General features: G+C 46.5%; 1 protein-coding gene across 1 annotated transcript; it reads left to right on the top strand.

Annotated features, from left to right (window-relative positions):
* The first annotated feature begins 941 nt into the window (after positions 1-941).
* prpf19 (pre-mRNA processing factor 19) lies at positions 942-12,379 on the top strand. The gene is made up of 16 exons (XM_067456766.1): positions 942-1,151; positions 1,627-1,776; positions 3,951-4,027; positions 4,249-4,390; positions 4,895-4,968; positions 6,404-6,469; positions 6,559-6,600; positions 6,684-6,758; positions 7,380-7,455; positions 7,536-7,645; positions 7,729-7,884; positions 8,054-8,123; positions 8,299-8,472; positions 10,010-10,092; positions 10,172-10,277; positions 11,943-12,379. Exons 1-16 carry the CDS (start codon positions 1,133-1,135, stop codon positions 12,038-12,040), a joined length of 1,518 nt encoding a protein of 505 aa, XP_067312867.1. The 5' UTR covers positions 942-1,132; the 3' UTR covers positions 12,041-12,379.

Genomic DNA, 12,379 nt, shown 5'->3' with positions numbered 1-12,379 from the left:
ATTTCCCACAAATTTCCAATTAATTCCTGTCAAGTTTCCAAATTGGATATTTGCATAATTCTCATTTCCTTTGCATTCGCTATAAAGATTGTACTGAATCAAATAAAATCCTAAACATGCACAAAGCTTTTATGATACTGTTAAAACCTAAATGAGACATAAATAAAGAATAAAATATAAATACTTAACGTGATTCCTCCGAAGTTCGTGACCGAATGAATCTTTTAAAGAATCACTCGGACAGTTCACTCGCACTGATTCAATAGATAAATGGAGTATTTACTTCAAAAAATATTGAAACAGCCTGCAGAAGCACAGCTTTATACATGTTGGTGAGTTTATGCTTCGGTATAGAAGCATCTGACGTTTTCCAATAATGACCATTGTGCCATACATTTATAGCGCTTTTCTAGGCACTCAAAGGGCTTTTAGACCGTCGGTTTCATCTTCTGTTCTGGAGCGGCGTTAGTATCCTATAAATGTCTTATAAATATCATATATATGTATATATAATATATATAATAATATATAACCAACTGTCATATATATATATATATATATATATATATATATATATATATATATATATATATATATATATATATATATATATATATATATATATATATATATATATATACATGACAACAGTCTTTCAGCAGTCTTGGCTCATTTGAACAGTCCGTCAGTGAAGGTTTATGGGATTTTGACAGTTGGAGTTTGAGCGGTCTTGGTTAATTTGACCATGGACCACCGATATATAGAGAACATTATTATTATTATTATTATTATTATTATTATTATTATTATTATTATTATTATTATTATTATTATTATTAGAGTCATTATTACCGTAAAAAAAGAAAGAAAAAAAAGATCAGAGCTATGCTCGCGCCCCCTGTCGGTAGGCCGTCGGTTTCATCTTCCGCTCTGGCGGAGTAGTATCCCGTCATGCACCGGGGTTTGAGCGGCACGGCATCTCAACGTGTTCTGACCGTTCTGTCTCAGGACATGCAGCACCTTGATCAATAAAAGATAAATCACTAACTCTGTGTGGATCGATAAGTCCCGTGGAGGATCTGATAGTGCTCTAGCTTTCTCCGAGAAGCCGAAGCGCGTCTGTTCGAGCGACATGTCTCTGGTTTGTGCGAGTAAGTGAGCTTGTTTCTGTTAGCATGAGTGACTAGCGCTGTTAGCCATTGTTGTGTTGCAGGTATCAGCGCAAACTTTGCGTTTTGAGAAACTGTATTATCAAACTATGCGGAATGTGAAGGTCGCTGTGTGCCTGAAGCCTGAGGGAACTTTATAGCTCGGTAATGTGTCAGGTTCGTTTGATTTAAAGTGGGACTAGTTTGTCCTGTGGCGGAAGGAAATCATATTTGATGCTTTGAATGAATCCAAACGCTACACTTTATTTTAAGGTGCCATTGATTAATGTAAGTGCTGAATTAACATGTATTCAGGGGGATTAGGACACTTTTTGCCATTTGAGTTGACCCTTCTTTTAGGGTTAGTTCCATATTATGATGCACAATGTGTTGTTGTTGTAGTTCCCCATAAGAAGGACGGTGTGTAATAGTGTTACTGACTGAAATGATTGCTAAAGTGAGTCTTCTTCTCGCCCAGTCTCTAACGAGGTGCCGGAGCACCCCTGTGTGTCTCCGGTGTCCAGCCAAGTGTTCGAGCGGCGTCTGATAGAGAAGTATATCGCTGAGAATGGAGCTGACCCCATCAACGGCCAGCCGCTGTCTGAGGAGCAGCTCATCGACATCAAGGGTACGGTGGCCCGGATGGGGGGACACACTCCACCTCACACACGCTCGCACACTCCACCTCACACACACGCTCGCACACTCCACCTCACACACACGCTCGCACACTCCACCTCACACACACGCTCGCACACTCCACTTCACACACACGCTCGCACACTCCAACTCACACACACGCTCGCACACTCCACCTCACACGCACGCTCGCACACTCCACCTCACACGCACGCTCGCACACTCCACCTCACACGCACGCTCGCACACTCCACCTCACGCGCACGCTCGCACACTCCACCTCACGCGCACGCTCGCACACTCCACCTCACGCGCACGCTCGCACATTCCACCTCACACGCACGCTCGCACACTCCACCTCACACGCACGCTCGCACACTCCACCTCACACGCACGCTCGCACACTCCACCTCACCTCACACGCACGCTCGCACACTCCACCTCACACGCACGCTCGCACACTCCACCTCACACGCACGCTCGCACACTCCACCTCACACGCACGCTCGCACACTCCACCTCACCTCACACGCACGCTCGCACACTCCACCTCACACGCACGCTCGCACACTCCACCTCACACGCACGCTCGCACACTCCACCTCACACGCACGCTCGCACACTCCACCTCACACACACGCTCGCACACTCCACCTCACACGCACGCTCGCACACTCCACCTCACACGCACGCTCGCACACTCCACCTCACCTCACACGCACGCTCGCACACTCCACCTCACCTCACACGCACGCTCGCACACTCCACCTCACCTCACACGCACGCTCGCACACTCCAACTCACCTCACACGCACGCTCGCACACTCCAACTCACACGCACGCTCGCACACTCCACCTCACACGCACGCTCGCACACTCCACCTCACACGCACGCTCGCACACTCCACCTCACACGCACGCTCGCACACTCCACCTCACACGCACGCTCGCACACTCCACCTCACACGCACGCTCGCACACTCCACCTCACACGCACGCTCGCACACTCCACCTCACACGCACGCTCGCACACTCCACCTCACACGCACGCTCGCACACTCCACCTCACACGCACGCTCGCACACTCCACCTCACACGCACGCTCGCACACTCCACCTCACACGCACGCTCGCACACTCCACCTCACACGCACGCTCGCACACTCCACCTCACACGCACGCTCGCACACTCCACCTCACACGCACGCTCGCACACTCCACCTCACACGCACGCTCGCACACTCCACCTCACACGCACGCTCGCACACTCCACCTCACACGCACGCTCGCACACTCCACCTCACACGCACGCTCGCACACTCCACCTCACACGCACGCTCGCACACTCCACCTCACACGCACGCTCGCACACTCCACCTCACACGCACGCTCGCACACTCCACCTCACACGCACGCTCGCACACTCCACCTCACACGCACGCTCGCACACTCCACCTCACACGCACGCTCGCACACTCCACCTCACACGCACGCACGCTCGCACACTCCACCTCACACGCACGCACGCTCGCACACTCCACCTCACACGCACGCACGCTCGCACACTCCACCTCACACGCACGCACGCTCGCACACTCCACCTCACCACGCACGCACGCTCGCACACTCCACCTCACCTCGCACGCACGCTCGCACACTCCACCTCACCTCACACGCACGCTCGCACACTCCACCTCACCTCACACGCACGCTCGCACACTCCACCTCACCTCACACGCACGCTCGCACACTCCACCTCACCTCACACGCACGCTCGCACACTCCACCTCACCTCACACGCACGCTCGCACACTCCACCTCACACGCACGCTCCACCTCGCACGCACGCTCGCACGCTCCACCTCGCACGCACGCTCCACCTCGCACGCTCGCTCACATAATCATTCCACTCCACACACTCACCCTCAATCCGCCACTCACTCCTCACACACTCCGCCACTCACTCACTCCGCCACTCACTCCACACACACACTCACTCACGCCGCCATTCACTCCACACACACACTCACTCCACACACTCACTCACTCACTCCGCCACTCACTGCTGATTGCCATGAATATAGCCATTGCTGCTGATATGGCATTAAATAAATAAATAAATAAATTTGCCACTCACTCAATTTCAATATGTGCTCTCTTTCAGTGTCTCACCCAATCCGACCGAAGGCTCCCTCGGCCACTAGCATTCCTGCCATCCTCAAGTCTTTGCAGGACGAGTGGGTGAGTTCTGACCCGGCTGACCACGTGTGTGTGTCTGTGTGTGTGTCTGTGTGTGTGTCTGTGTGTGTGTCTGTGTGTGTGTCTGTGTGTGTGTCTGTGTGTGTGTGTGTGTGTGTGTGTGTGTGTGTGTGTGTGTGTGTGTCTGTCTGTCTGTGTGTGTGTCTGTCTATGTGCGTGTGTTCTCTGTGTGTGTGTCCAGTGCTGAGTCTCCTCTCTTCTAGGATGCAGTGATGCTGCACAGCTTCACTCTGAGGCAGCAGCTGCAGACGACCCGACAGGAGCTTTCCCACGCACTCTACCAGCACGACGCGGCCTGCAGGGTCATCGCTCGCCTCACCAAAGAGGTCACCGCGGCCAGAGAGGGTGAGTGTGTGTGTGTGTGTGTGAGAGAGAGAGAGAGTGTCGCCTCGCCAAAGAGGTCACTGCAGCTAGAGAGTGAATGTGAGTGTGTGTGTGTCACCTCACCAAAGAGGTCACTGCAGCAAGAGAGGGTGAGTGTGTGTGTGTCACCTCACCAAAGAGGTCAATGCACCTAGAGAGGGTGTGTGTGTGTGTGTGTGTGTGTGTGTGTGTGTGTCGCCTCACCAAAGAGGTCACTGCAGCAAGAGAGGGTGAGTGTGTGTGTGTCACCTCACCAAAGAGGTCAATGCACCTAGAGAGGGGGTGTGTGTGTGTGTGTGTGTGTGTGTGTGTGTGTGTGTGTGTGTGTGTGTGTGTGTGTGTGTGTGTGTGTGTGTGTGTGTGTGTGTGTGTGTGTGTCGCCTCACCAAAGAGGTCAACGCGGCCAGAGAGGGTGTGTGTGTGTGTTTGAGAGAGTGTGTGTGAGATCCTCGTGCCGTCACTCACGTGTTGTTTGTTCTGCTTCAGCTCTGGCGACGCTCAAACCTCAGGCTGGATTGATCGCTCCTCAGGCCACTCCGGCGTCTCAGCCTGCAGCTGTGGTCAGTCTCCACTCACCTCACACACCAGTTATTGGCATAAAATCAGTCAATGGCGATAATTATCACGATAAGCGTCATCTTTATCACTCACATATGCCACTACATCTTCACTCTGGGCGACTGGGTGCGTTCACACTTGTCAAGTTTGGTTGGATTAAAACGAACTCTGGTGCGATTGCTGGGTTAGTGCGGTTCATTTGAACACATGAACACTGCCATCTGACCCCGAATGTGCACCAAACAAGCTAAAAGATGGGTCTCGGTCCACTTCCAAACCAACTCTGGGGCGGTTCGAGTCATTTATGAACACAACATGGACCAAAGACATCTAAATGAGCCAAAAACAGGATGTGATGTCACAAGATGTACTTTATTCTTTGATTTGAAAGGACATTATGAAAGCATACCTGGTTCTTCTGGCATGCAGATGTGTTGATTGTGAAGCGTGCACCACAATAATCATGAGTTTCTAGACCAATCCCACCCCTAGCACTCACGGTATAATACAACGCTTCACAATCAATTACATCTGCAGGCTTACTAAGCTACTGTCAAATGTACACTGTCAAGAAAAACTATGACGTCAAATAAAATCGTTAGAACGTCAGAAACGCTTTTTTCCCTATTAAGATATTTATTATGTTAAAGGACAACTCCGGTGAGAAATGCCCCTCGGGGTGATTAACAGATGGTCAGTGAGTAGATCGTTCTCTGGGATGCGTTTTCATGAAAATCGAATGTAAAGAGTTTTATCTCTAAAAACAGATTAGCTTATAGCGCTTGTCTATGGGGCACAGAATAAGTGAAATTAAACGGCTAGTTAATACCACTAACAGCTCAAAATAGCCTCACACTAACACGGCAGCATAATGAGGGTCTCTACATGCAAACCGAAGCATTGAGAACTTTATAAGAGTACACACAGTTTAATAAGAAGATTCTTTATAAACACAGTACATTACGTTTACAGACGGCAGCCATCTTGGAAAACAGTCTCGAGCCACGAATGCTGTGCTAAGTGAGCTGATTGATAGGAATTAAGTTTGTGAAATCTAATGACATGGAAATGCATGAATTATATCTGTTCATTAAAATATATAGTTGACTAACTACAAGAGAAGGCGTCCCATATGAGACTCACAGTCACAGTTCATCTCTTAGCACAGCGTTCGTGACTCGACTCGTTGAGACTGTTTTCCAAGATGGCTGCCGTCTGTAAACGTGTAATGTTCTGTCTTTATAAAGTATCTTCTTATTAAACTGTTCGTACTCTTACAAAGTTCTCAATGCTGCGGTTTGCATGGAGGGACCTTTCACTGTCAGGCGCTAGGGGGCGCTATTACGCATCTCCTGTGTCAAGTTAGACCGCACTTTTATTTTGACTGGTTGCCGTGACCTTTGAGTTTCTGTGTGTTTACAATGTGTGTGTCCTTAGGGTGCCGGCGGAGAGGCCATGGAGGTCAGCGAGCAGGTTGGAATGACTCCGGAGATCATACAGAAGGTGTGTGTGTGTGTGTAAAACACAAGCGTTCAGCACTGGTGTGATCACATGTTCAGAAGTCATCTCAACCTGATCTTCTCTCTTTACAGCTCCAAGACAAGGCCACTGTCCTGACCACCGAGAGAAAGAAGGTGTGTGTGTGTGTGTGTGATCTGCTTCTCTATCACTGGTTGTGTTGAGTGTCCTTGAGCTCTATTGTGTGTCTGTTCTTCAGAGAGGAAAGACGGTGCCGGAGGAGCTGGTCCGAGCAGAAGATCTCAGCAAGTATCGCCAAGGAGCGTCCCATGCTGTGAGTACTCCTCCATTCCCAGCTTCACCGCTCTCCATCACATCTCCCAGCGCTGTCCTAACGGTGACACGTGGCCCACAACAAGGGTGTGCGGTTATATAAGGTCTACGGTAATATCATGATTGTGTTTTAATGACGTGTAGGGGTGTAACGATCTATCGAGATGTTATGAAATGTGACGATATGTATCGTTGATGGAAACGATATGAGACCTCAGAAATCTGAAACCAGAATGGAAAAAAAAGTTTTATCTCAATGTTGTTGTTTCCAAACAAAGGGAAAACAAAATCGATATCGACATCGGCCAAAATAAGTTGGAAAAATATCGGTATATCTGCAAAAATCCTATATCGTCCATCCATACTTTAAATGAATTGGTTGAGTGAATGATTCAATGACTCACTCAATAAGAGAGTCAAATGCTTCGTTACAGAATGAATCGTCTGTTTGAATGAATCGGTTGAATCTCTGTGACTCTGCTTTGTACTGGTGGCTTATGGCCATCTGGAGCCCTAGCTATGCGTGTTTATGCCTTTTGCAATATCATGTCAGCTTAGCAACATGCCAACATCAAGCTTAGTGTTTCAAGCTTCATGCAGCGTTTTGTTTTCCCCTTCACAGGGTCTTCACAGTGCCAGTGTACCAGGAATCCTCTCTCTGGATCTCTGCCCGACAGACACCAACAAAGTCCTCACCGGTACGATTATATACACCACGGAGACCTGCTTTAGTGTGGCTCTGGCTTGTCTCCGCTCAGCGCTTGCTCTCTCTCCTCAGGCGGAGCGGATAAGAACGTGGTGGTGTTCGACCGGCGGGAGGAGCAGATTGTGGCCACCCTCAAAGGACACACCAAAAAGGTCTCGTCTGTCATCTATCACCCCGCTCAGGTAGGCTCCGGCTCGGCACACCTGCACCGGCTCAGGGTTTGCTCAGATCTCTCTCACTCCTCTCTCTGCTTTATCTCCGTCAGTCGGTGGTGTTCTCGGCGTCTCCGGACAGCACCATCCGCGTGTGGTCGGTCACCGGAGGGAACTGTGTGCAGGTCATCAGGGCTCACGAGGCGGGAGTTACAGGCCTCTCTCTGCACGCCACTGGAGACTATCTGCTGAGCTCCTCTGAGGACCAGGTGAGACACACACACACACAGGCTGATGAGTGAGGAGCAGTTCAGTATGATTATGAATAGAGCGCCTCTTGAAGTTGTTTTGGTGGTTCACAGTTTCACTTCCCCTGTGAAATGAACGAAAGCATTGTGTGTGTCAGAGTGTAATGCATCTTGTGTGTGTGTGTTGTAGTATTGGGCCTTCTCTGATGTCCAGACTGGACGAGTCCTGACTAAAGTCACTGATGAGACCGCTGGATGTGGTGTGTATTCCTCTTTTAGATATTAGCCATATATATTCAGGTGTTGTGTAGGTTCATACCTGACGCATCTTCACTGTTCTTTCCTCCGTAAAAACGCATTGCTCAGATCTTAAATGCTATTGTTTATGCTTGTATGTGAAAAGCTCAATTGTTTCCCGCTCTTCCCTTCTTCCAGCTCTGACCTGTGCTCAGTTCCATCCTGACGGCCTGATCTTTGGCACTGGCACTGCTGATTCTCAGATCAAGATTTGGGATCTGAAGGAGCGCACCAATGTAGCCAACTTCCCCGGACATTCAGGCCCTGTGACGGCCATCGCCTTCTCTGAGAACGGATACTATCTGGCCACTGGTAGGTCACGTGACGGACTGCACTGGGGCTGTAATCTCCCAGTCCATTATTAGTCGATACAGTCTGGCTCGAACAAAATTCTATGTTCGATTCGTCGGTTTTGCCGCCGTTCGATTCGTCGGTTTTGCCGCCGTTCGATTCGTCGCGTTTGATTGGTCTGTTTTGCCCCGTTTTGATTTCGTCAGCTGTAAAGTACTATAATTGCTAGTGGGGGTGTTTTAGGGCTGTCACCGAATATTCTAAATTCAAATATATATTCGAATAGTTTTTAAAAAAACGAATTTCGAAGGTGAAAAAGCACTGCGGTCTTGGCCATTAGTTAATTTACCTGTTTTTGTGTAATACGTTGTCAAATATGTATACATTTAAATAGGCTACCTATACAAGTAATGTCTCTTTGTATTAATTTGTCCTGTTATTGGCAAAATGCGCACCCAGATTTTCGAATATACGTGTTTGTTTTAGAGGGAATATTCGAACATCATTTTTGAGCAATTTTGACAGCCCCAATGTGTTTTCAGATCACCTGTTCCACAGCTATCAGTCTGTCTTCAGAACACACCCCTGTTTTCACTTCTTTTGGTTTAGCCAGACTGAAGTAGGCTACTCTACTGTATTATTCATTTAATTGTGAGCTTTTTCCTCGTCAGTCGTCTTCTACCATGTCAACAAAGACATCGGCAGTGTGGCAGCATTGGAAAAAAAATTGAAAATGGAGGGGGAAAGTTGAATGCAAATTCATATCACAGCTTGACGACAAACATGTCATATCAGCTAAAAACAGTAACGCTGACTCGCCTGTGTAAGGTTGCCCCGTCTGTTTTGAGGAGGCAATATAGGCATATCAGATTTGCTGATATGAAATATTTCAATATTTAAGTGTTGTTTTTGTTTTATTTGCAGCCTGATGCGCTGTGCCAATACCGTATGTATTAGTGTTGAGCCTAGGCTTTAATTTTCAGTTATGCATTATTTCGCTTCTATTCTTGATCTGGCTTGATTCATAAATATTCCTTTTTTATTAAAGTGTGCGTGCCCTTTTCGTTTGCGTTTAGCTTAATAGTCTATTCGTGTCCCATGCTCGAGCTGAAATAATACAGTCTGTGAGTTATTATAATACATATGAATAAAACAATTGTCTAAATTATGTTGCATATTCCTCAGAAGTTCTTGTGATGCAACGCTGTAGAGCCGACAGATCATGTCAGACTTGTTTCAGTGCACAATATTCAGCTCAAAAACTATTTAATATACTACTTTATTTATAAATAATTTAGGCAGACAGCAAGGCTACCGAGTACTGTGCACAGTGCGCAGCTAATTCATATAACTTTTTTTTTCCTAACATAATTTTTAGTCAAATTTCCGGACTTCAGCCGACCAAGACTTCCTTTGTTTGGTTCCAGCCCTAGTCTGCACGGCTCCAGTCAGCTCAGTGTTGATTTGAACATTATCTCTGCATGTGAAAGTTGCTCAGTGTCCGTGCAGTCACACTGATGGGTTATCTGGATGTTGAAGTGTGTTGTTTGACCTGTAGGTGCTCAGGACAGTTCCCTGAAGCTGTGGGATCTGAGGAAGCTGAAGAACTTCAAGACAATCACTTTGGACAACAATTATGAGGTCTCGTATACCCCTCCGCAGTGTGTTCTTCAGCTGAATGCTGAGCTCCTGGCTGATGTGTGTGTGTGGTTCTCCACAGGTGAAGTCTCTGGTGTTTGACCAGAGCGGGACGTATCTGGCCGTCGGCGGATCGGACATCAGAGTTTACATCTGCAAACAGTGGTCCGAGGTGCTCAACTTCTCCGGTGAGTCCAGAACAATAGCTCAGTGTGTTAGTGTTCATTTCCTCACTTAGGCCCTTACACACCGGATGCGGAACGGAAAAAGCGAATATTTCTCATGTGAATATTTTTCGTGAAAACCCTTCACATCAGCCGCGACACGAATTTGTGACGTTTCAGAGCTCAACATTACAAAACATTCACAGCGACAGCTGAGCAAACACGGACACTTCATCATTCAGTGAAGACGAGCTTTACATTTTATTTAAAAAACCGAGAAGAAGGTTTTGGGTGCTCCAGTCTTAAAGAAGAGTCTGAAGGGGAGTCTGCTAATCTGGAACAGGAGCTAAAGCTTTATCATGGCCGTTTCTGCACTTACTCTCTAAAGTCTGTGGGACATTTTGAGTAATAGTAACATTAGCAGCGCGTCTGAGGAGACTAACACACACTTCAGGAACCAATCGATCCGCAGCAGCTGGTTCTAGCTCAGTCTCAATGTGAACATTTCAGTGCCACAGGCGTACTGATGGCAACACATTCACTTTCTATAATCGCGGACACAAGGTTTAGAATAAAAAATCAACAATTAATAAAAGGTTAAGTTATTGCTGTCTGTAAACTCGGCTGCAGGTGTACAGCTTTAACTCGACCTACAGCTGTAATCTCATGAGAAACGATGGCTAATGTAGAGTGAATAGCTCTGACATCAACCGGACATTTCATCACCTTTGTTTCCTTGATTGTGATTGGTTGAAGCCGTTTTCGTGTTTGGTGTGGAAGTGCTCATTACACCATCAGCTGATCAAAAAATAATTATTCGCACGTCAAAATCGTATCCAGTGTAAAAGTGCCTTCAGTCTTAGTCCTGTGTCAAATGTGATTTATTTTATTATTTTTTCATATTTGGTCAACCTTTTCTTGTTTTCGTTTGATCAAGTTTTAGCTGACTAGATGTCTAGTTGTCGTCTTAATCATGGGAAGAAGAGAGATTTTCATTAACAAAATCAACACTAGTGTGTGTCCAAGTTTTGTTTAGTAATGTCTAGGGCTGCCACTAACGATTATTGTGATAAATCGGATTTAAAAAAGGCACTTTATTTTAATTGACAACACTATTCCACATCCTGTCCAATGCTGTCCTTCAAACCAACGGGTCCGCTGAGTGCTGTGAACACACACGGTGAATATATCTACCTTTACATGAATTAACCAGAGTTTTACAATGAACAAAGCAAACAAAAATATTAATAAATAAATAACAGGGCTATTGTAGTTATTCAATGGTAACCACAAATGAACCATAGTTTTGCTTCAGAGCCATACTTTAACTGTATGATATTGGTGTGATTTTATACAAATGGTCATCTATACAGCAAAACATGGCTTTATTATAATGAAAACATGGTTTTACTATGTATTAGAAACATGGTTAATTTCCGTAAGTGTATATCTGTGCTCTAGCCTACATTATGTGCAAAAAAAAAAAAAGTTTCCAGGCAAAAGGGGTTTAACTCCCTACATTAAAATATTAAAGAACAAAGAAACACAAACTCAATGTTATAAGATAAGAAGAGTGTTTTGCAGGAAGACACATTTCCATTATCGATTTGTAGTGGCAGCCCTAGTAATGTGTTGCTTTTGAGATGTGTGTGTGTTCTGAGTTGTGTGTGTGTGTGTTGTCTCCTGTAGATCACTCTGGTCTGGTGACCGGCGTGGCTTTCGGTGAGCATGCTCAGTTCCTGGCTTCCACCGGCATGGACAGAAGTCTCAAATTCTACAGCCTTTAATAAATGGAGAGCGCTCCGCAGAGATGGTTATTCCCTCAGCAAACACAGCCCTCAGTGATTAAACCGTGCATGTGTATTCATAGATATACATCCGCTGTCATTCGCATCATTGTAGTGATGAATTCCTCTGATATCTACAGCACAGCCTGACTTACTCATCAGTAACTCTTCTCTCGATTATTGCTTCGAGCCTGATCTGAGCTCGTGTCCTCTTTTAAGCTTCGGTTGTAGGCTGGGAAACTCTGTTAGTGTCCCATGACTTCTCCTTTTCTTTTTATCCTTTTGTGGACAATAACAACAACTGTGACATAGATTACAATAAAGTTTAAATTGTTTTTA

The sequence above is a fragment of the Pseudorasbora parva genome, chromosome 11, assembly GCF_024679245.1.
Source record: "Pseudorasbora parva isolate DD20220531a chromosome 11, ASM2467924v1, whole genome shotgun sequence".
Lineage (NCBI taxonomy): Eukaryota > Metazoa > Chordata > Actinopteri > Cypriniformes > Gobionidae > Pseudorasbora > Pseudorasbora parva.
The sequence above is the reverse complement of the archived record's forward strand: the minus strand, read 5'-3'. Positions and strand labels throughout refer to the sequence as shown.